Raw genomic sequence first — 24,737 nt, 5'->3', positions numbered from 1 at the left:
ACCTGTATTCATCATATGAAGGCACGGCATTTATTTTAACCAAGAAAGGTATAGAATAACAATTTGGAAGAAATCTATCGGCCACTTTTCCTGCCAATTCATGTTACATACTTTTCCTCGTGTTCCTCTGAACGGCAGTCGATAAAATTGTGTTTTTGCACAGAGTGCACACTGATCAATACACAATCAAGGGGAAAAACTAAACCAGATGTGGCAGAGATCTACATCTGCCACAAAAACCATGTCCAGAAACCGATAATGGGCCAGCCGTGTGGGTCAACTGCTCTTGCGGTACAACAGAGAACTCCGATATCCGAAAAGTTTATAATGGTGCGTGTATTATTTTCTGGTCTGTACAACGTGGCGCAACAGAATATTTGTGAGAAGGCTGTTAAAGCTATTTTAGGACTTACAGTAAAACATTGTTCTCGTGCTACAGACACTCATTTTCTCTTTCTAGAGGGCTGCTTATTTTCTGCCGTCTCTAAGGTTGCAATTACACATCCATCTCATTTTTAATGCTGTTCTTTCCGCCAGCTTTTTGGATTTGTTGTCAAAATATGCATTTGACATAATCTGGCCTTCAGAAACTAAAGATCGCAGCAGCAGAGGTTGAATTGATGGTAAATACTGTAGTGAAGACAATGCAATTTAAAGATTTCTAGAATTTAGGTCCAACATTCAATATACACCACTAAGTTGAACCTATGCTAGTGTATGCAACACTAAGATAAAACATTGTTAGTATTTCAAACTTAATCAGTTTTTCAATTCACAAATGAAGATTCTTAAATTTCACTTTTCAGCAATGGAAAACAGTTTGATATACTTTACAGGTGTATGGTTTTACATCTAAACTCTACATTTGAAATCAGATCAAACTGTTTGGTTTTGTTCTTCCCCACATTGTCTTGTAAGGAAAAATAAAAACTGACATCCAGACGGACAAGGAAATTAATTTCAAATGTTTCTCTTTGGGTTTTGTTTTGTTTAAAATTTATTGAAGCACAGAAGCACAACGGTCCAATTAAAAACTGTAAAACATCTTAAAAAAACAAGCTTCAGTTTTGAAAGGAACCTAATAAATATACAGATGGACTGATAACATGGTGACTTAGTAGTTCGTAATGGAAAAGGAAAATTCAAGAGCATATGGATAATAACTGAAGGTGTCGTGCAACAACCCCTAAGACCCCAGGTGTGCTTTTCACTTGTGACAAGATGTGCAAGAACTGGAAGAATATGCAAATCGTTTGTCAGGACTAATGTGCATTCCCTTTATATACCAAGAACAGTGGCAACAGAGTAGAGGCTCTCAAAACCGTCCCAAACAAAATGATAACACGACAACGTTGTGATCGGAAGTGTTAAAACGCATGCACAGTGACACCTCCAAGTACCATTCTGACAATACGGTATTTTACACAAGTTCAAAAATAAGATGTCTCTTCTTTAAAAAAAAAAATGGAGCTGAAAATAAATACATACAATTTAATCACTGGTCGTATAGAAGTAGTATATACAGAACTTGGGATATTACACCAAAAAACCAAAACATTGCCCATATATATTTAAACCATTTAAGTATGATCTTATACGTTTCTTTTTTTAATTATTGAATACCTGTATTAATATGGAGAGAAGAAAGTAAATAAAATAAGTGTTACATTACTGCCGTTGTTCTGCAATACGAAAGCTTGTTACCGTTTATTTTTAGAAAGTGCATAACGCCGCATCTTCAGAGAAAAGGAGACAAAAACATATGGATTGATAATTGTTGGAGGAAGGGAGTCATTTTTCAGCACAACGGATTTGGACAGAAGTGTGACGTGATTTCGGACTCTCATCCCTCGTTCAGTGTTCAACGCCCTGCTCTTGGACATGGTTTCGTTTCCAGTTTGTGGCTCCCAATTAAACGACAACTCGGATTATAAATCGCCCAGGATGAGAAATCCACATATGCACTTGTACGTTAGGAAGGTTGCATTATCATCAGGGAGGAGAAAAACAAAATAAAAAAAAAGCTTTGGTATAGTAACAGCAGAGGTATAAGAAAATGCATATTGGTCCCAGTCGACTGCTCTCCGGTAACAGTTCCGCCAATTCATTGGTAATTAAACCGCAAACGAGACGGTTTTGGAGCTTCTCAGAGTATGGCTTCGTAGCGGACACAGAAATACACATTTTAACTCTGCGAAGTATTTCGATTTGTGTCTGAATGAGGGGAGACAGCCTAAGTACGTATGTAATCGTTCTATGCGCCTATGAAAAAAGAAAAATCCATTTGTAGATTCAGATCTCCGTCAATAAATATTTCATATCATCCTCCATTCCTGCACACGTCAGATTTTTTCTGCCTCGGTTATGGGAAAGGGTTTCAGTCTTCGCCACGGTAATAATTGTTTAACTCTATAAATATAATTTATATAGTTTTTTTTTTCCCCCTCTCGCTCTCCTCCTGTTATTTGCAGACAAACTGGTCCACGATCCGCGAGCATCTCTTGCACTTGACGTAGCAGCACCAGTGGAACTTGCAGTGGCAGCGCTCCACCACCTGCGCCTTGAACTGGTCGTAGCCCCGTCCGCAGCACATGAGCTCGCAGCCGTCCATGCCCTCCGAGGTCTTGTTGCACAGCCGGCCCTGCGTGCCCAGAGAGCCCGTGCTGTCGTTGCGCAGGCAGTAGTCGGGGCTGGTGTCGATGTAGACGAGGTCATAGCTGGTGGGCGCGTTGAACTTGTTGTTGACCTGCACCAGTTTGCCACGGGTGTTGAGCTTCATGGCTGCCGCGCTGTCGTACTTCTCCTTCAGCGCATCGCCCACCTTGCGGAAGTCTGCCAGCTGGAGCCAGCAGGTCTTCAGACTGCAGGACCCCGAGACGCCGTGGCACTTGCAGGAGACGTGGGCGAGGTCCGACACCGTCTGATGTGGGGGGGGGGGGGGAAGAGAGCGGGAGAGAGAGAAGGTGAGAGTTTTCACAATCTGAACAAACTCCCCAGCGATGTGGCTGAAGAGAATTTGGGAACATTCAAAAACAGACTGGATAGGATCCTCGAATCACTTAGTTATTAATGGACACCAAACGAGCAGGATGGGGCAAATGGCCTCCTCTCGATCATAAACTTTCTTATGTCCTTATGTGAGCTTTTGATTCGATTTTCATCAAACTGACAAAAAAAAAAAAATGATGCATTCATTACGCAAATAGGATATTTATATACATTTGCACCTGAAGGACAAAATAAAAATAAACTTTCTTGGGATAAGGATTGAAATATTTACGGTTTTGTAGAACTTGTTGTGAAACTGACCCATACCATAAACAGAATTATAATAAATAACTTTTTAGCTCAAGATTATTTTAGTCAAGCATCTGATAACATTTTCCCCCAGATATGAAATCAAACCATGACCTTTGACAAACGCATTGCAGAGAAAGCTTTGATGGAAAGCTGTACGTGTTTCTTTTAAATATTGCCGGCACCAGCATCCTCCTGTGAAGTGGTTTAAATCTGGTCCAGAGCTTTCAGCAAAACGCAAGAAAGTCACGACGAGGAAAAAGGCAAGAAGTTCAAGGAAAATGACGGAGCTGAAAACAATTATTAATATAAATATTAAGATGGGGGGGAAAAATGATGTACAGATTTTTGATCGGGATTGTTTAAATAAAGAACTGAAGGCAGCGGAGAACAAAGATGTGGATTTAAAGCACGTTTCCCCTTCATCTTGCATGAAAGCCTACGCTTGTTACAGAAGTTGACAAAGAAGAAACGCAAATAAAATCTTACTCGTCGGCCTGCCTCGTTGTTGTGCAGGTTCATCAGCAGCCTCGCGCTCTCGTACGAGCCTTTCTGGTACGTTTTCTCGCGCTCCCTGGCGTCCACGAACTCCTTGGAGAATCTGTACCCATAGTCCAGGTTGTCTCCGCAGCCGCCCCACAGCCAGTCCCGCGGCAGGTCCTTGGGCCTTGCCGCCCGGCTGCAGCCGCAGGACGAGAGCTCGCCCTCCCGGCAAGCCCGGCTCACCGCATTCACCACCCCCGCCGCGCTGATCGCGTAGGTGAAGGCGGTTTCACGGCTACCTGGCAGGAGGAGAGAAGACGACGTTGAAAAACATTCCTCAAAAACCTGATCATGAAATACATTCATCTGAGAATTGGCAGCCAGAAAAAACAGAAAGCAGAAAACAAATCTGCTGGGAAATGAATTCTCTGGAGCACTGAGGCACGATTGATGAGACGTGGCACAGATCGGCCAAGTTCTGTCAGATCATGTCCTTCAGCACCTTGTGGTCCACATCACAGGCCCACATAACGAGCCGCTTGCTCTGGCACAGCGGAGGTGCTGAGAGCCGGAGAGGACGGATAAAGCCCCCTCTGTGTCGGCAGCCATCGGGAACCACACTGTGCCGCCCGTCGCGTTATTGTCGGGTCGGCCTCGATTAAAGGGAAACGCGCACGATGCGAGACAAGGGGACCCGGAGCACCGAAGCTCCCGACAACTTCCCTGGTAATAGGAAGGGAGGCAGGGGTTGCATTTCCACCCAGAACTGAGGGTTGACTACGGTGTCAGGCGGTGGGGGGAGAGGTGGTTTTCTTTTTACACTCTCAATCACAGCCAAGGAGATTGCTGCGGAGGAGAGGTGCTGACAGATGGGCCCGTCCACAAGTGGTGGTCCCCGTTTCTACAAAACATTCATATTCTTATCTAATCACATTACAATCCAGGCAGCACTACCTCAGCTTAAAAGGTGGACGAATACCAAGTGGGCTATTGTGAATGGGAGACCGAGAAACATCCACTTGAACCAGAATGATTTCAACAACCACAAAACACGACTCAAGAAGGCAGAAGGGTTTTCTACTGCGAGACTGTGATCGAAGCTGCACAGCTTTGCTGCTTGCCTTTGGGATCTTGCATACTTTTGTGTGTAACTTAATACATCAATAGCAAGTGTGTTTCCGAGTAGAGAGAACACGCAAAAGGTGGTGAATTTCACAGATTTGACCCCTTAAATGCCCATCTCATAGGTAACTTGTAAAGAAATGTAAAGACAACAAACGACAACAGACTAGCACAGATGTAGCGTTTTCTAAAACAAAATCTGTTAAAGTGAGCTCTAGTTGAACAATATTACAACAGATGCATTTAAATTTTACAGTATTACATAAACATACAAAATGTATACAACCTGTTACTCAAAAACACAAATTTACCCTGCTAGGCAAAATGAGCTGCACTGGAACACCATGATAGATTTTATACTAGGTGTGAGGTTATAATTTTAGCCATTAAACTTTAAAACATTACAGGAAAATAAGGAACGTGTTCTACCTAGAAAAATATATTCTCTGGGTATCCTTCAGTAGAAAAGAAAAATGTAAAACGTAAAAACAAAATATCGAAACGGATCACATTAGTAAATAATGGTCAGCCCTCGTGCTTGTGCTTTACTGCTCCGATAAATACAATTGCCGCTTGCTACGTAAATAGGTTGCTGGCACCTCGCTAATTATGCTTTACGCATCTCTCCATGTTTCCGATTTCCAACACTAGAGAAGCCCATGGGACACAACCTGTCACAATTCATAGGGAATAGCCTTTTCATAAAACACCAAAACCGGATTCCAACCAATTATCAAATAGAATAACTTGAAAAGGTATTTGAACTTGTTACTCTGTGCCAGTCACAGTTCATTACTTCACAACATAACCAGCGTGCACATAGCTTTTAAAATCAACGCAAAGGTAGCATTTGCAGTCCGTATTAAGTCTTGGATCATTAAGAATTGTATGAAAGTGACATCTTTATTCAGGAGGGGAAAAAAGTTAATTTAAAACGGTGCAGTTGTGGACTACCCTAATTGCCTGATGAAAAACTATGATTAAAGCATTTTCTTTACTCTTTACAAAAGCTACCAAGAATGCTTTTATTTCAGAGAACATTCATATTATTAAAACTGCACCATGACAGCAAAGACTTTTCCTTATTATTATTTTTTTTCCCTTCTTCTTCTTCCATGAAATTCAATACATTTCAGCTTTGTTTAATTCCCTCACATGTACCTGGACGGCAGGAACAGATTACCGAGAGCAGACGCATTCACATCTGCTCCCGAGGGCCGGTGAGTAACGCGCCGGGGCCCGACAGGCACACTGGGACGCCGAAGAGGATCTCTTACCTATTTGCATGACCCGGCCAAAGACAGAGGAGTTGTCCACCGTGCTGCAGTTCCACCGCCGGTTCCTGAACTGGTACTGGCACTCCTTGATCCCAGTTTTCGCCCCCTCGCCGATATACTGCATGTGGTCCTGATAGAGCTGGCAGAGCTTTTTCTGCCCCTGCGAGAGTCCTGCCAGCTGGCTGCACAGCGGCTGGGCGCCGATGATATACGCCTCTGGAATCAGAAGGGGATTCATTGCCAGAGACCTGTAAAGTGCAATGCAGCGGATCATTAGAGGGAGTCTTGAAAGTGAAACAATAAAAAACTGCAATTAATAAAAAACATTTACACTTATTTCAGAAGAATTCTCTCAGACTTTAGAAGCTTTATAAAACTTATTGTAAGTAATTTTTCTCCACAAAGCTTTCAAATAAAACACATTTTACGGATAGTTAAACTGTGTGGCACAAGAGTACATTTTATGGCCAGGTTAGGCACAGTATTGCTACAGGAAATCCAAAGCATTGATGGAACGGCCAAATGGTGAATTAGTACACTGACAATTTATCTTTTGCACATCAAGGTGTGTCCAGTAATCATGTCATATTAATGATTTAATAAATGTAATTCCTCAGGAGGCGGTGAAGACATTCTTCCAACATGCCATAATCAGGGTAACAAGCTTTAAAAAGGATTAGTTTTGTGCAACACTTATACTGCATATACACGTCTTATAGGTGTATTGAAAGCTTTTACACATGTACAGTTATTCACATATCAGACTTTTACCACAAAAGAAAACGAATCTCCGCACTCAAATGCACAGGGTATACGTACCACCAAGAACTGGCTTCTACAACGGCTTGCATGAAAAACACCAAGAAGGTGATGCTAAACACGAAACTCCTGGAAGCCATGATGTTTCTCCTGAACGCCGAGCAGGTGGGTCCGCAGGGCAGGAGCATTCTGAGACGCTCTGGAAACACAAGAAACAGCTCTCAGTGTCCGGTGTCCAAGTAGGGTAGATACTAAATTACATCCCAGTCCCTGTAGAAAATGAGCTCTTATTATGTGAATGGTTTAAGTACGAGCCTCACTTATCCTGCAGGAGAAATCGATGCTTCGGGGACTCGGTGGAGTCTGTTATTGGTTACAGAGCAGTAATTTGGCAGGGGGGGTTGTGTGCGAATCACATGGACCTGATATAAGAGTGCCCTGGAGAGGAGAGCGTCCCTCATCAGTCTGTGAAAGCACACAAAATTTAATAAGTAGGTCAACAATTAATTTGAAGGAAGGAACTCGATTGTTAGAAAGCAACACTATAAAGGAAGATGCAGCTGTTTTTTTTTTTGTTTTTTTTTACATCAATTACAAATAAAATGTAAAATATAAAATGTAAACATTACAGAATTTGAATTGGGATCAAAGACACCAATTGGACATGGTTTATGGGGCACGTAATGTCTACACATCCTGTGATAATTCGGGATTTATCTCGGCTCCTCACACAGGCCTACACACTGTAACGGGCTCTTCTGAATTAACGTTCACTTTCCCGTGAAAAGGATCTAACGGATCCCAAAGAGATCGCATGATATTCCCTTTAACCTCTCCAGCTTGAGAGCAAAGATCATCCCTCTGCAATGCATTTCCCTCAAGCTCAGGAGAGAAATGAGATGTGGATTTTCCGTTTTTCAAATCGTCCAGTAAATAGGTTTATTTTACACAAGCAATCCCCAACCCTTTATACAATATTACACACCAGGGTAGCAGGTAGACCAGTAATTTTATAACGCATGCCACTGCTGCGAGATTTGAATCTTTTGGAGACATTTATCCGCTCACTTCTATCAAAAGCACTGGATTAGGAAAACAGACACAGGAGTAGAAACAGCCTCAAAATAAATAGATATTTCTAGATTTCTTAAGTATTAACACAACGATTGCCTTTATCGGGGAAAAAAAAAAATCTTAATTCCCAGATTTATGTACAACCATAGATACACGTGATGCTCAATTTAGTGCAGCACAGAATATAATAAAACCATTACAGTGCAAAGCGACACTGACTTCCTATAATAAAGGTCAAATCAATTTGAAACGCAATTGGAAACTGACTTTTTCCATCAATATTTTCCAAGACATTCCCAACGCCTGACAAAACATCCATGTGTAGAAATATACTTTTACAATGACATCTGGGAAGAGAAATTCCTCCATTTGTCATCAGCTGTGAAGTTGAGTATTTTAACATTTACGTCGATTAATGTAATTATAGTTACACAAATATTTTCGGCGGATCCGAGATCTGCCTCAATTTAATGTGACACTCATTTATAAAACACGCCCGGCTAGCACTGGAAATCATGTCTACAATGTTCTTTGCAAACCTACATAAGGTTATTTAATTTATACAATTCTGTGAATTTCATTTGATTAATTTCCAAAATATGGATTTGTTTTTTACGAATTGTGTCGATATTTATAACTTGACCGACAATGAAAACAGCGCTAAAATAATGATTAGAACAGTCAATTAATCAATTAGTAAAGTTTACGTTATTACAGTAAGGACTACAGGGCTGGAGGCACTTTATATTATTAGACGCAATAATTTTAGGCACTTGAAGACTTAGAAATGTATCGCTCTATCATATCTGAAATAAAATGTTAGGGCACAAGTATTTATTAGTATTAATAATAATTAGATGCCCGTTTCTACAGTACAAATAATACATTAAAGTTACAGTCTAAATACAGTCGAAACATCAAAAACTAAAATGAAGTTTGTACACCTCATAAACTGCAATCCAGTGACATATTCGGTTTCCAGTTCGGCACATATTGAATTGATTTTCGAGAGTATTTTGCTTATTAATATTACCCGTTATATAATATTCAAACATTTTATATTATATTATCAGGATTGCAAACACATCACTGCTCGCCGAGAGATGTTTAATATAACAGATCAAGCCTACAATATTTAAATCAATACTTTCCACAACTAAATTTAGATTATACTTCTGAAGAATTATTTAAAGGCTTATTTTTTTTCTACCATCGCCGAAATGCAAATTAAAGTAATTGCATTTTAGCCTTAAAGTAGTTAAATCTAAAATAAATAGCAGGATTGAAAAAAAAAAAAACTCTTAAAATACATATCATTAATTTCTATTTTAATGAACATCCTGCCGCAGTTTTTCCAGGTCAGTTATTTCTGTGCGCGCATAGTTTTCAATCTGCTATATATAGCCTACTTTGGGCCTCTTTAAATATTATTTGATATTAAACATTTTTATATGAAAAAATAATGTCCCTTATTTTCGTTTGACATTGTTTTAAATATATTTGCACAATCCCCGAGTTACGGATTTCTAATACTGACCATTGCGATACAAATAATAATAATAAAAAAGCTAAAATCAGCAGCAGTCAGTCCGACTGACACGCATTTCTGCTGACAACCTGCTTAGTGAACTGAGCAAATAAAAGAAAAAGTCAAGTCCTCACCCAATGAAATGTTTCTATATTTGTATTATTATTATTATTATTATTATTATTATAATGATGAATGGTTTAAAGTCGCAGTGACCGGCTTCTCATCACTGCTGTGTGTGTGTGGCGGGGGGGTAATACTGTTATAAAAAAGACGCGCGGAAAATGTATATACAACTTGGGGAAAAAAATATTAGATTTCAAAATAAAATAAAAGTAAATGGAAACGGTAGCGGCGACCAGGTCCCCTGATAGGGGGGCATTAATGGACGGCCACCTGCCCGACACTGGGGGGCTCCCTCTCCACACGGCTCGGTCTCAAACCCAACATATCCGGGGTTTTGGTGGAGATTTTTAACTTGAGCAATAATGAAAACAGCGCTAAAATAATGATTATCAAAATCAATCAATCAATCAGAGAACATTTACTGACGTTTCTAAAGAGGAGATTCTCGGCGGGAACTGTTGCCCTGAAGGCACGGATTTCACATTGAATGTCTGATGAAAAACAATCAATAAAAAAGCAAATGTTATACATTTAACACGCAGGTCTTGTTTTGTCTTTTTAAATAGAAATGGCTGTTATTGGTCTTCATAGATATGGGACAGTCTTGACCCCCCTTTTTTCATCTAAATAAAAACTAATGAAAATAAAATAAAAAGGCCAAAATATAGTTGTAAAATATAGTTTTGTTCCCCCCCCCCCAGAGTTTTAGACAAACACAAACTTCAAAATCAACTGAGATAGGACAGGTACAGTAAGATCATGAAAACTGTATTGATTATGCGTATGTAGGATTGTTTTTTAATTAATATAAAAAAGCAGTGCAAACTTGAGGAAAAACTCCGCAGGTTAATCCATCCACTGAAAACGCCAGGACGCTTTTAAGTGGATCAATACTCTCAATATTTTTAATTATTAAGAAACGTGATATTAACATTAAATACAAATAAACTACTACTAATTAATCGGATACAAATCACAACTGACCGTTTAGTAATTGCAGTTTCTTTACTGGTACTTTACTTCACTTTGGCCGGCAGTCCGTTTATCTTTTATGATCTTAAAGCATTTTTAAAAAGGTCAGAAAACCCTAGTAGACGTATTTTTGCTGGTTTAAAAACGCTGAACGGCAAAACCACGGGACCGTTTTAAAATTGGGGAGATGGTTTTTATTCAGTATTCAGTGCGATGCATAAGTCAACGACAAATATTTAATTAAAACCTATTTACTTTTTTTTAGCACATCAAAATCAATCCAACATATTTCGTTTTGTATGCATTTACACAACTTTTCACAATGACGACAACCTACACACGCGCCTGTACGCACAACACTAGACTGATTGCAAAGACGCTCCAGTAATAATTCCAGTAGAGGGAGCCATTATCTCTAACCAAACAACAACTACAAAAAAGTATATTTTAAATAGATTTAAATTGTTCAAACATTGCATTCATAAAGGTGCGATATGCGCGATGCATTGCCGTACAGCCGCCTGCATCCAGGCTATCAAACAACAGCGGCAGCACGGATTTCCAGCAAAACTCAACTTTACACTTAGCGGAGAGATGTGCACGGATAGTCACGTCAACAACTGCAAAAAAGAAGACAAAAAAAAACTGAATTCAGACAATCCATCGTGTATTCCTCAACACGAAGCGTTTGTGTTGAATGCAAACACAACATCCAAGTCATTAAGACAGCACTGACGCAAAAGTCCCTGGAAATAAAATTAAAATAAAACTTCAAGCTGTGACATGCGTTTTCACTGACGGAAAAGCCTCCTATGGATCAAACTGATCTCCCACCAGCCCGGCGCACATCCCGCCCCGCATACCTGTGCGCGAAAACAGCGCAGACCTACCTGCACACGCACGCCGCACACGCAACTGTAATCCACGCAACCAGTGCGCCAATATCCCCGGCGCAGGGCTCCGCTGCGGGACTGGCGCTGCTCCGCTCTTCCCGTCTCGCTTGCTTCTCCCTCTCTCCCTTTAGTATCCAGAGGGAAGAGGGACTGATAGGCAAGGCTGCTGTCCCTGTGCGGGGCTGGGGGGGCTCTTGCGCCGCGGTGCGGGTGTCGTGCAGCCGGCCCGGGTCGGACTGCTATTTTATTGACAGTGTCCACCAGCCATGGGGATAATTAGCGTGGGCGTGATGGCGCGGAAACACTTAAGGACAAACAAGACGTGCACAGGCTACAACAACAGCAACAACACAAGTGCCCGGGCAGACCGCGGCAATGAGCGCTTTGCGGCGCTGTGGAGGAGTTACCTTTCCTGCGGGTCCCGTCTCCTGCTGCTCTCACGGAAGGGCGCTCTGCCAGGGAGGTGTGCGGGCGCTACAGAAATCCAGACTGCTCGTCACAGTTGTAACCAATGCGTGTCTACCTGCTGCAGCGTCCATGCCGGGGTCTGGGGGGCACATAAGCAGCTTTTACCATGTTATCCTCCATCCCGAGCCCAGCGTCGATCCGCCCTTTGTCCTCCGCTGGATAGATGCGTGTAATTGCCACCAAAGCGAGTTCTCTTTCCCCAATCCAACCCGGGTTCAAATCGGCCAAGTCTGTGCGTGCAAATCCCCTTTAAACACGGCGGGAGCAGCGGGTATTTCCAGAGCTGTCCGGTGTGCGTGTCTGCGGACCTCTGCGCATCACCTGCCCCGGCGCCTCCTCTCTGAGACTGGCCGGCTCTGCCACTGGCGCACCGGGGAAAAGTGCGGGTGTGGCGCATGCGCCGTGCGCCGCCCCCGCCGCCAGATTGAAACTTTACAGCCGTAAAACTCCCAGGACAGAAAAACACAGCAGCGCCAGAGGAGACAAACACACGCGTTTTGGGTTTCAGTTGAGCGCCCGGCCCTTAAAAGTGCAGAAACACATTCAATTCCAAAATCCAAATCCAATTGACAAATGTAGCATGAAGCATGTATCATTCATCTCTCTCTCTCTCTCTCTCTCTCTCTCTCTCTCACACATTGCAATTGAAAGCTGTGGCAAAGTTCCGCTATCAACACAAGTTGATTTTGCACTGTCATCACTTTACTGTAACCTCACAGATATAAAAAGTTAAGACACAAGAATGGCGTTTAAAAACAAATGATTGCTGCCCAAAGTAAGATTTAAAATATATGAAATACAATTATTAGGTAATTAGTAATTATGTATTAATTAACTTTATATATATTATTCGGTTGTTTATTCTCAGTGAAACTTACCATACCTGCGTATAATAATAATAATAATAATAATAATAATAATAATATGTTCAAGTTTATATTAAGTAATTGATTTAAAATGTCTCTATTATTTTTAAATACAATTCAGTGAAGGTATTTATCCAACTAATATACAAATCTATTGAATAGTTTGTAATAAGAAAAATAAAGATGAAAGAAAATGACAACAAAACGACTTTTTTTGAGGGAGCTGTTAATAAATTACAGTTGAAGAGTGAATAATTTATATATTTATCGCACGAAAAAAAATACATAAAACTATAACTATCATGAAAACTGAAATTCAGTAAATGATGTTTAGCGTTAATAAGCTTTAATTAGATGCGCTACTGTACAGGTAACCCCGGGTTAGTGGTGAGGTTTCGGTTTCGTCAGAGGGTTTTGGTTAGACTCCCCCAATTAGCAGAATTGGGCCCAATTGTAAAAGTGGGAGCAGTCCATCTCAAACCAAAGCAATAAAGCACCCGGGGCAATTCCTTACTTTTGATCTTTCAACCTGGGTATCAGATTACACCGGGTTAGTTAATTATTCAGTGCATTCAAACTCATTTCATATGCTAATTGGTTAATGACACGAAGTATGTGATAAAACACGGCGTCCAGGTTTGTCAGTGTAACAAAATGTAACACAAAGTTGTCTTTCTGCAGTTTATTTACAGCCTTTTCACTGTTTTGAAATCACCAATCCATTCCGCTAGCCGAATAAGAATGATTATTATAACTAGTAGTAGTATTGTGAACTTCTGTTTCCTTTTGAAATAAACAAACTGCTTGCATTAATAGAGTGAGTGTCTTTAGAACTTATGCAACTTTATTAAATCAATTAAAAACATGAAATATTTGTAAGGATCAAACCATTTTAATTAAATAATAGTCACCAGGGATTGCATATCACACATGACAGAGACGGAGAATAAATAGACACATTTACTACAGGTTTACCTGTTGAAATAAAACCCATAAATATATGTCTATGTCCTTAAATGAATTCTTAAAATATTCAGGATCATTTCAGAAAAGAAGCAAAACTGACATGATTACTAGAGCATCTTAAACCACCTCAGCAGGGGACGTCTGAAGTGTCCAGTTTAATGGCCAGTGTGGTGAAAGAGGGGTGGCCAGTTTTCTTACAATGGTGAGCAGGAGCACCTACTGGGGGGGCTCCCCAACAGCTTGATGTGAGAAGAAATACAATCCCCCCACACAAGTATGTGATTCTATAGAGGACCCTGGAGGGAAGCGCAGCAGTGGGGCATGTGTGATGGAAAAGTGCACACATTATCTCACACCGAGGTGGGAGACATCAATCAGTTCATCATGTAATCCCAACATCACAAGATTAGCCACTCGGCTTGGCTCTAACCACTGGGAAAGCTGCTGGAAATGACATAAACTCCCTCCTTTATCTCAGTGCACAGAGATGGGGCGATAGGCTGTCAGGCGTTGTGTGCATCTTCTGGTCCAGCGCAGTTTGTGTGTGGTGTGCGTGTTTACCAGGCAGGAGTTGTGGTCTCACAATGTCCAAAAACATCAGGAGACACCCACATGGGAGTGTGAATATGTTTCAAGCAATATATGGCATAATTAGGCAACACAGAGACACACATTATATATATATATATATATATATACACACTTCATACACCATAACCGTGGGCATTTACATTACATTTAGCATTTTTCTACAAATCTATATTTTTGTCTGGCGCTGTTTTTATTTTTTTGTGGTGCATTACTAGCAAGAAACGATAGTTGTGCTCTTCTGCAGTTCATCTGCTCAAAAAATAAATAATGATTGCACTAGAAATATCATAATACACACTGGTGTCAAACACATGCAAATTATAGACCTGAGGAGAACTTATTGCCCAGAAGCACCAGTTTTATGAGAACTAGTGCTTTTTCTGAAACAAACAAATAAACAAACAATAAAAAAACTGCAAAAAGCAAGAGAAATAACAAAGAAGTGGGTTGAAGTGTTAAAGGCAGATGAAACACAAGAATACACAAAGGGGCTTGATCAGGAAACTCTGGACATTTCCACAGTGTGTGTGTGTGTGTGTGTGTGTGCGCGTGTCAGTGCGTGTGCGTGCATCTGTGTGTGTGTGTGTACGTGTGCATGTGTCTGCGTGCGTGTGTGTGTGTGTGTGTCAGTGCGTGCATCTGTGTGTATGTGTGCATGTCTGTGTGTGTCTGTGTGTGTGTGTCTGCGTGCGTGCGTGTGTGTGTGCGTGTGTCTGTGTGTGCGTGTGTCTGTGTGCGTGTGTGCGTGTCTCTGCCTCACAATGCTCTCCCGACTGACTGGGCTGCTGGGGAGGCCGGGGCAAGACCGGCCTTGCTGACTAGCTAGGCTTTATTCTCCCGGGTTCAATAGCTCGACAACATCTGTTTAAGTTTATCAGGTGAAAAGAGCTGAAAACTCCTGCCAGAGATCACGGGGAAAAATGGCCCATTCTTTGAGCCGAGCTGCCAGCAGAAGATTGATGTCTTTGAAGAAATCCGGGCTTCTTTTCTCGTTTAATTTTGGCTTTGACTAAAAAAAAACTAAAAAACACACACACCATCGCCACCCAGATCAGAAAGAAAGTCACCTTTATTGAATGAATATAAACGAGCTGATACATATAATAACAATGTTGGGAATTCTAGATACCTTTCATTTTACACATCTACAAGACACAAAGTTACAGCGACTGCCAATTACATGCCCATGTTTAACTCTTGAGGATTTCTTCGTACCATATCGTAATCCTTACCGTATATTCAATAACACAACCCAGAACATGCCACACACTAAGAAAAATGTACAAGAAGCACTATCAACTGAGGGTCTAAAGAGACATCAGGGAATACAGACCCCATGGCTGCAGCACACCACATCCAAACACCACTCTACACAATCACATTGCTGATGTACTTTGTGTCACCATGTTCGAGGTCTGCTCTGGAAAAAACACTGTTCGTACAGAAAGTTGCCCCACTTTCAGATGAAAGTCATTTAGCCGTGACGTGCATACTGGATACACACATTGTATTAAATACAAAATCGTTACTGTACAGCAAAAATTATGGACATAACAAGTAGTACAATCCCAAACTGAATAATATTCAATCTGTTTAAAATATAGAAAAAATAACTAGAGAGGATTAACGTTTTTGTTTTTAATAAAATGAAAAACAAACCAACGAAAAAAAACAATCAAACAAACCAACAAACGAACAAAATAAATAATATTAAAAAGACAATTTGCGGTCTTTAATTAAACACAAAATGCTTCCATTTGTCACAGTGTTTACTTAACCCAGAGATTTGCATTTTGGAAAACCGAAAGGAGATCTTTTGAAATCTGCTCCTCGCGTACAAAAATGCAACCGATTCCTTTTGGTAGGACAGGCCGTCTTCAAACCCCCACAGGGCCGATTGTGTCAACCCCCGTGACACAACCTATCAATTATCGTCTTTCAACACAGAGAAAAACAGATTGACCCAATGTTAGAACTGCTCCAAAATTGGCACATTTCATAAAAAAGGAATCTACATCTGCACATTGCTGTCTATGTTACGTTCTCTACTATATATTAGTTTTTCATGGTAGGAAATCCTACTTCAAGTATTCAGTAGTAACGTTAAGGACCTGATAAAAGGAGACGCAGAATATCTTCCCATGATGCAACATTAAAGTGAATGTTCGGGATCCTTTTTCAGCAACGTATTGCCAACTTTCTTTCTGAACACATAGTATCTCCTGCTGTTAAAACAATAAACTATAGGCACCTGCTAATTAGTAAAGAATGCCCAGTGAGTCTGACTGAAACGTTTATGAACCTTCTATATATGTTTATATATATATATATATATATATTTACATTTACTCCCACACTGATACACACATAAAAAAGTGTCTCTCTCTTTATCAGAGGAGAGAATAAAAATTGCACGTTCGTCTGCATTTCTGCGGAAAAATCTGAACAAAAACTAAACAAGAGCTTTGTTAGTTCGAGAAAAGTACATTCAACCAGGTGTGTGCTACCAGATGGATACCTTTCTATGACGGGGAGAACCTTTTAAAACCCTTTTTAATACATTCAAGCGACAGTGAGGAGAACAAACGACGACTGCAAATGGGAACATCAGACCGAAAGGAAGTTGGCAACGCATTGGTACACGAGATCTCGAAACTCACTTTAGAGATGTTAATAACTGTCCTTATTCACAAGTGCAATTTTTGTCAGCTGTGCTAAATAATCTCAACACCACTGTATTGTTTCCCATGAACCAAAAATGTAGAACTGCGGTTTCACTTCACCAAGGAGGGGATCTGACGTTGACCGACAGCCGAGGTGAACCGATGGAGGCCTTGGACTCCTTGGTCTGCGTTTTGAAAGAACAGCTCCCCGATTCCCAGACACTTCCAGAACATCACGCGCTCGCTCTCCCCTTTGATTCGGATTGGCTCAGACATGAACATCGCTAATATCTATATACACCCCCGCCCCACCTTGTAAACAGAATGGCACACCAGTAGACCAGGAATGCTCCGGAAGTTCATAACCACAGAATGACAAGACACAGCAAGCTTTTTGTATTTTAAATTTTCTTAAAAACAATATCTTAATAAATGCAAAAGATCCTCGGGTTCGCACAACATTAAAACAACGTTGCGCGTCCCAAAAGTGGTCTCTACAGGACACACCCATTCACTTGCTTTGCAGTGGGGTGTGAGGACGCTTCGAAGCTCACGGTACGAGAAACTGCACGAGTGTGCCGGACCAATTCACTATTCACGGTATGAAGCTGAACGATTTCGTCTATGCACTGACAGGATGTAGTAGTCTCATCTATCAGCTGTTCAGTTATTACATCTCAGAGACGTAACTCTGGGGGATTGTCTGGAATATGGTAGATGCATCAACCAACAAACATATTTCGACTGCTTTTGCTTCTTTTCCCCAGGCAAGATTTATTTATTTATATTTTTTATACATATATTCATAATTCCTATGACCAAATATAGACACAAAGTAGATTTTAGAGGCACATGCCACTTTGTTCAGAGGGATAATTGTAGTCAACTGTCACTAAAGTTGAGCTGCTCAGTATGGCGTTCCGAAACTAGTAGACATTGTTTCCATCTTGACCAGAGCTGATGCAGGAGTAAAAGACAGACTGTCGCATGGAAAGTCAACAGGACGGTAGAAAAGGAGACTTGCTGACGTTTGAGAAGATCATCCTTCCCAAATGCTTGTTTTTTACCCCTTTACTTCATCTACATAGAAAAAAAAAACACTTTGTAGAAACAGGAGTAAACCATTGACATCTGTGCTTAGAATAGCATAAATAACATTAACCCCTTCATCAGTAGCGTATTAAAAATGCTGAAAAATCATGCATCAATAATTGTTTTCCTGATGACACGGTTATACCATGGCTTGTTTTTTGTATTGATCGTAATCTCAGAAGGTTTTCTTCTCTGAGCCACAGCAGCAGCACGACAACAACAGAGGTATCCTGAAGAATCTGACGATATCTCGAGGGGGCCGGGACGGACCGGGAGGACGCTGGCTAAAACCCGCGTGTTCTCTGAGAGATGGATCGTGGCCCTAGCAGAGAGAGGGAGTCCGATTCCCGTGGAAAACAAGAGCTCGGCCGGGCCAGCTCTGCATATATCATCACCCTACGAATGAGGATGAGTTGGCATTGACTGCAAAGTGTGCATAGTTTTGATTTTTGAACCGTGACGGATACTGCACAGCCGGGACGACTTGGGCGAAGTAACAGGAGGCAGAAAAAGGGACCCAGTGCACCCCCCCACACTTTCCCATTAAGGCATGCCACGTGTTACAGAGAATATGGACATCTCTGCCTCGAAACTGAAAGTATACAGGTCTCCCCGTGGAGCCAAACACCGCCGGACTCTGTCCTGAGCGCACTTCCCTCTACATTAAAACAAAATAAACGGTCAGTATTTGTTAAGCAAACGCAAATACAAACTAATTGACTTGTATGGCACTTTGTTAGCAAAATGAAGAGGGAAAATGGTTTTTTTTTGTATGGATAACTAGCCGTTACTGTCAGATCATTTCTATACCGAAACGACAATGAAAACATACAAAAACCACCGTATCGCAGAGGGGGAAGTGCCACCGGACGGAGACGGGTGGTCATTAGGTCGCAGGGAGGAAAGGGACACTTTTGCTTCAAGTCTCTTCTTCCAGGGTTTTGACGATCTGCTCCAGGATGTCAGGATACACGTCGGAGATGCGCTGCAGGAGACGGTCCGTGCAGAACCGCAGGGCCCGGTTCCTCGACTCTCTCTTCTCCAGCTCCTCCGACAGCTGCGGACAGAAGATGGAAAGGGAGAGATGAATCCCGTTACTGGGAGAAACCAACGGCGCGCTGTTGGCACCGAGACGCCAGACCTGCCAGGCCTCTGCAGCGTATATTGACAGTGTTTTGAAAAATACAATTTGGAATTATTCTAACGCAGCCCGGTTTCTGTAAAACAAAACCCACAAGGAAAGACAAGCATCATTTCATTGTGTGTTTCTTGGCAAAACATGTGTCTTACAAAGTGCGGACAGATCTTTAGAGAGGTCGACGTGATCAGACCCTGTCCTCCAATCAGAGCCAACATACAGACTTAAAAACATGAAGGGGAAGGGGAAGTGGAAGGAGAAAAAGAAGAAGGGGAAGAAGAAAAATAAGAAGTAGGGGAAGGGGAAGTGGAAGAAGAAGAAGTGGAAGAAGCAGGGGAAGGGGAAGGGGAAGAAGAAGAGGAGGAAGTGGGAGAAGAAGAGGAAGAATTAGAAGAAGGGGAAGGGGAAGTACATTCTACTACTGATTTCAATGCTAAAAGGACCAAACCAACAACGAAACCAACTCAATATACATGTGTCCTCCAGCACGTGTTCACATATATTGACGAGACAGTGGGCGTGCATCTCTTTTGCAACCACCACTAGTTTCTTAACTGGAAGCAGGTGCCATGCCAAGATCGACTCTTAGCCAATCTAATTCTATTCTATCTAATTAATACGGCTTTACTACACGTAATGCTGCTGCCACTTGGCTCCAGTGAGTGCCAGCGCAATCCACCCCATGACACATGTGGTGCTCCCCATCAGACAGCAGACGGCCGCACCAGTACTCATGGAAGAAGGTAACTGCCTCCCTGGTTAGTAACAGCAGTAAAACATTAGGCTACTTCTGACATGTGGGGTGGGGTGGATTCCTGTCCATGTGTTTACCAAATGTGGAAAGCATGCACTCAGATACCCAGAACAGATACCCAGTTCAAAAAGGACCACAAATGCCCTTTGCTAACCTGCTACACATGGCACCTGTATTACAGACCAGAAACCGATGGGGTAATTAGCCAAATCCAGGAATAAAAGAGAAACAGAATAGAATTTTTATCACTAGGAAATGGGTTTCCAACCGAGCGTCGGGATTAAGTTTGAAATTCCCAGCAGGCAGTATACGGCTCCTTAAATTCCACAACAACGCGGTCGTATCACAACTTGTCATCTTTCACAAACCTGCCTAAGTAGTCTGCCGTTCCTTCCCCAGAGGTTGGTTTATTGTCGTCGTGATCAAAGCGGCCAGAAGTTGCTTAATTATTTCATTTTGGTGATGTGATTACATTATGACACCAGCCATAACTCAAACATATGACTTGAAACTGAGTAATCTCTTTGTGCGCCTTGAGCTGTCCCTCTGGTGCTCGAGTTTAATGGACAATTTAGACACAATAACCCCACGCTAGTGTCAGAGGGTACGGTATGTTCGCTACCGACGGTTTTTCTGCTCAGCACATGCAGCAACAGTTACACTGAAAACAAACACAACATTACAACATGTTTCACTCTTGATTGCTCCAAGGCGTTCTGGCACTGTGTGCAAGCATCAAAAGGTGCCTACATGCCTTTTTCCCCTTTAATACCTAGTTTAAGAACAAAGATTGACTGCATTAACACAGCCATCACCGATTCGTAATGAAATGAAGTGCGATTTGTAATTTTTTCTGATTTTCTTTGAACGCAACCTGTTAAAAACACTCTATTCACCTTGGAGTAGCTGCCCTGAATGTTTGGCAGGTTTTGAAACCCAGGCTGCGTTCACAATATACGGCAGTGAGTCATTGACACCTTTCAACCGAACTCCATGAAGCGTTATAGATGTATAATGTGGAAGTCATTAATATATCACAGATTCAACTCTGTTACTCGGAGAGGCCTTGACTTGTAACGCAGGCCTACAACCAAGGTTTCATCATGAGTTCTTTCTGTGTAATTGCTGACAAATTTATGGTTCAGCCTTTTAAAATGGTGGATAAAAATCTCTTTCTCGGTTTCCTCTCCCTCTCTCATAGAGCTAGAAACAGGTAGTGCATAGAAAAAGCCCCCTGTCTGAAACGAATGAATGAATTAAAAAGGTAAAAACTTGTTTAAATTTACGGCATTCCTGATATGTCCCTCTAGCAGTTTGGCGTTTGGCCAGCGCTCCTTGTTAAAAATTTGTTAAACGTGTTTGGCATTAATGCAAACATTAAGAGCTCATTTGTTACAAACTCTATCGGAATGTGTTCATTTTAGGCAACAGAGCAGCAACCAACAAAGTTCGAAGTTTTCATTAAGGTTGTGTTTAAAATACAATGATGTATGCCCTGCATCGCCTTGGCGCCCCTGTGGCTGTGTAAATAGCTTTCAAAATAACCACAAGTTGTTGATGGTTTCAAATCAGTCGTTTTAAGTTGACTGAGAAGAGGACAAATAAAACATTGTTTATGGTTCGTCCAGAGAATAGTCACGGGGAATTCGAAGGAGCCCATTGGTTGTTCTGCAGGCCGGGACTCTGCCTGCACGGACCCAGTAATCCATAATACCTATAAATAAATAAACAGGCAAAGTAATTTAAACAAGCAGTGTAATTTATTACGGAACATACATGCAGAGGTAGGATTTTCTCAGGTTACATCCCGTGCTGCAACCCCCCGAAATTAATGATTGTTGTGTCGGAGTAATAATAAATACAACCTTTTTTTGTGCACAACACACAGAGTTATAGATACTCTCCATAACTTCAGTGCCACTCCACTTTTCACGGATGGTAGAGAGATCCCTTCATCCCCGATTCCCAATCTCCTCATCCATAATCTACGGTTACTGAAGACTGGCTTTGGCTTATGGTTTCAATCCTCATGCTAGTCTTCATATAACGTGGTGAGGTTCACTGAAGGTGACGACAAACATCGACTGTGAAGTAGGTTCACGTCGGCTTGGTTCTCTGACAGACAAGAATATTTACTAATGTTTCCCTACTATATTCACGGCAGCTGCGTGAGTATAATATAAAATATACAATTTAGACACAATAACCTGACGCTAGTGTCAGAGGGTACAGGATGTTCAGAGCAGCAACCAACAAAGTTCAGGGGGCTTTTTTTTATAGTATAAAATGTGCAAAATTGGAGAAACACTGGCGATGGCTTGACAACATAAATAAACCGAACACAATGAAATGCTGACTGTATTCACACACATACAAATGTATACGCACACGTACGGACCGTGCTGGACTTGTTAACTTAGATACTGAAAGTTTACAGCCCGATCTTCGAAAAAAAGAAAAAGAAAAACAGTCGATGGGAGAGATTAAGTAATAAAGTTGGAATCAACATTTTTTCCCCTTTACTGAGGTGGAATTCCATTGATTCTCATGCTAGGGACTAATTAGGGGCCTTGCTGGAAGATCAAGGTTTAGAGATCTCTGGGTCTTAATAACATGGTGTGCCGGTCTGCCACCTGGGAAAAGGCCAGGCGCTCTCGCTCTCTCTCTCCCCCAGCAGCAGGCACTGCCCTGGGCCACATGCAAGTGCAGGCAGGAAGACGCAGATTGAGTGTGAGAGCAGCATTAACCGCTTCACCGCCGAGCCGGGGAGAGAGCGGGGCCGAGCGACAGACTGGCAGGAAAAGTATTTACAAAATTCCTTCTGCAGGGGAAATCGAGCTCTTTGTATCACACAATAGTTATTCAAGTTATTATGTGAACAAAATCAGACTAAACAATAAATAAAATGAAATAATAAAACAAAACGAGAGAGAGAGAAACACAACAGGCAGCTGCTAATACGGCGGACACTGAAACATCCAATCCTCTCACACCACAGATCCTATCGAAGGAGGACTTTAATACAAGCGCTTTCCATGAATTGTGTTAGAATAGAAACATTTGTAGACGTTCGATGGCAAGATAATGCCGTGGGGTAAAGAAAACAAACAGAATAAACTTCTCAAGGCAACGAGCTGACCTTTACATTAATCACATTAATAAATTCCAGAGCACTTTGCGTTCAACTCAAAGCATTATCAGTATATTTCACTAATGCTGTCGTACTTGAACAGAACCGGATGCCTGTAGCTTTGCGGATGATTAATAAACAAAGATCGAGTTACCCAGAAAGATGTTTACTGAAGTGAGTCCTAAATAGGGAAAAAATGTGCCTGGAAATGAATAATGCACGTTAATGTCTGTGAGGATGTGCAATCAATCTTTAGATACATTTGTTGGAGGACTCTCAACCCCTGCCCTCTGTGAGTGTACGCCACTTGATCACATTAAAATCTATACACAAAACAAGTACCCCTGCACTCACAAGGCCAAATCTCCGTACTGGAAAGGACCGTCTGAAAGCTCCCCGAATGCCATGGAAAACGTTTTAATTCCCTATAATCCCACTAAAATAACTAGAATATCCCCTATACTGTTCTCTGGTGTTTGTCTGTTTGTGTACTTTAAGAAAACCCAAATCTTTGGTTAATTTACTTTACTTTTTTAATCTTATTAAATCAAAAAATACTATAACATGGTGTCAATAAAAGAGCCCAGCATAAAGCAGACTGAACCGATTTTCCTCTTCACCATTCTGACTAGAAACAACTGCTAGATGGACAACTCCTCTCAAATCCTCTGATATTGCTATTTTCTTTTTCGTTTACTGAAGTATTGTTTCCACTCGTACAGAAAAGGGGTGTAATTCGACAGAGCACGATTTGAATCTGAATAAAGCGTATCTGTATATACAATATGTGCATTTTATTTCACTTTTTTGCAAACTGTGTAATATATACCAAAGCACGTACGCCGAGTCGATATATAATATTTGCTGCATGCTTATGGCTTTACTGAGGTTGCGCACCTGGTAACACAATAAGTCTGATCAAAGCGTGGTATCACTTTATAAGGTTTTCTTTACGATTACCAAAATGTCTGCTAATGTTTACATTCAAATACATGGCCTGAGGCATGGTTTTAGTTTAGGAAGGAATATATACAAGCTATGTCTTTAAAGCCCCTGTCTCTGACTCGATTTTTCAGAATTGTACATGTCAAACGTGACATTAATATTCTGGGGACATTTGGCGGTCATTTTGCATATTTTGTAGTATGTGAAAAAATATATGTTTATATTTTCAATTCATAAATTAGCCACCTGAAAGATATCTGAAAATAACTGTCAGTAATTTTTAGCTCTGCTTTAAAGGATGAAGAAGGGAGATAGAAATAATAAAGTAAGAGAGAGTGAGGATTTCTCGTGCTTGTAATGTATTGAAATGTAAAAATACCTGCTGGGTGTGAAATAAAATAAAAGCTGGAGTCTACAACTTTACGAGCTGCCATGAATGACTGCCTGGGCGGAAAACAAAGGAGGGACACTTTACGTTTTGTTTACAGGACGGCTCGGGCAACAAAGAGGTTAAACATCTGCATATTCTCCGTGTCAAGTCCACAATCAAATGGCAGGCGTCTTATTAGGAAGTAGTTCTGCTCTGTTTGCTC

General features: G+C 41.3%; 2 protein-coding genes across 6 annotated transcripts in view; both read right to left on the bottom strand.

The window, feature by feature from the left end:
- Positions 1-979: 979 nt before the first annotated feature.
- wnt5a (wingless-type MMTV integration site family, member 5a) lies at positions 980-12,368 on the bottom strand. 2 transcript variants are annotated; one of them, XM_066697723.1, is made up of 5 exons: positions 11,939-12,368; positions 6,999-7,137; positions 6,180-6,427; positions 3,787-4,079; positions 980-2,920 (listed from the first exon to the last, which is right to left on the bottom strand). In XM_066697723.1, the coding sequence occupies exons 2-5, from the start codon at positions 7,124-7,126 to the stop codon at positions 2,462-2,464; spliced, it is 1,128 nt and encodes a 375-aa protein (XP_066553820.1). In that variant the 5' UTR covers positions 7,127-7,137; positions 11,939-12,368; the 3' UTR covers positions 980-2,461. The 2 variants fall into 2 exon arrangements, with proteins under 2 accessions (XP_066553820.1, XP_066553821.1); XM_066697724.1 differs by lacking the exon at positions 11,939-12,368 and adding an exon at positions 11,529-11,919.
- A 3,105-nt stretch (positions 12,369-15,473) lies between these two features.
- erc2 (ELKS/RAB6-interacting/CAST family member 2) overlaps positions 15,474-24,737 on the bottom strand; it is a 272,071-nt gene continuing 262,807 nt past the window's right edge. For all 4 annotated transcript variants that reach the window (XM_066697715.1, XM_066697717.1, XM_066697716.1 and 1 more), the window contains one exon: positions 15,474-19,234. In XM_066697715.1, coding sequence (XP_066553812.1) covers positions 19,097-19,234 — 138 coding nt within the window. In that variant the 3' untranslated portion in view covers positions 15,474-19,096. The remainder of the gene's footprint in view (positions 19,235-24,737) is intronic.

The sequence above is a fragment of the Amia ocellicauda genome, chromosome 3 (genome assembly GCF_036373705.1).
Source record: "Amia ocellicauda isolate fAmiCal2 chromosome 3, fAmiCal2.hap1, whole genome shotgun sequence".
NCBI lineage: Eukaryota > Metazoa > Chordata > Actinopteri > Amiiformes > Amiidae > Amia > Amia ocellicauda.
The sequence above is the reverse complement of the archived record's forward strand: the minus strand, read 5'-3'. Positions and strand labels throughout refer to the sequence as shown.

Excerpts from the sequence above, each read along its gene's own strand:
- wnt5a (XM_066697723.1), bottom strand. The coding sequence starts at position 7,126 with ATGCTCCTGCCCTGCGGACCCACCTGCTCGGCGTTCAGGAGAAACATC. Across the intron at positions 4,080-6,179 it reads TGGCCGGGTCATGCAAATAG|GTAGCCGTGAAACCGCCTTC; the intron begins GTAAGAGATCCT and ends TCCTCCTGCCAG. Across the intron at positions 2,921-3,786 it reads ACAACGAGGCAGGCCGACGA|ACGGTGTCGGACCTCGCCCA; the intron begins GTAAGATTTTAT and ends CCCCCACATCAG.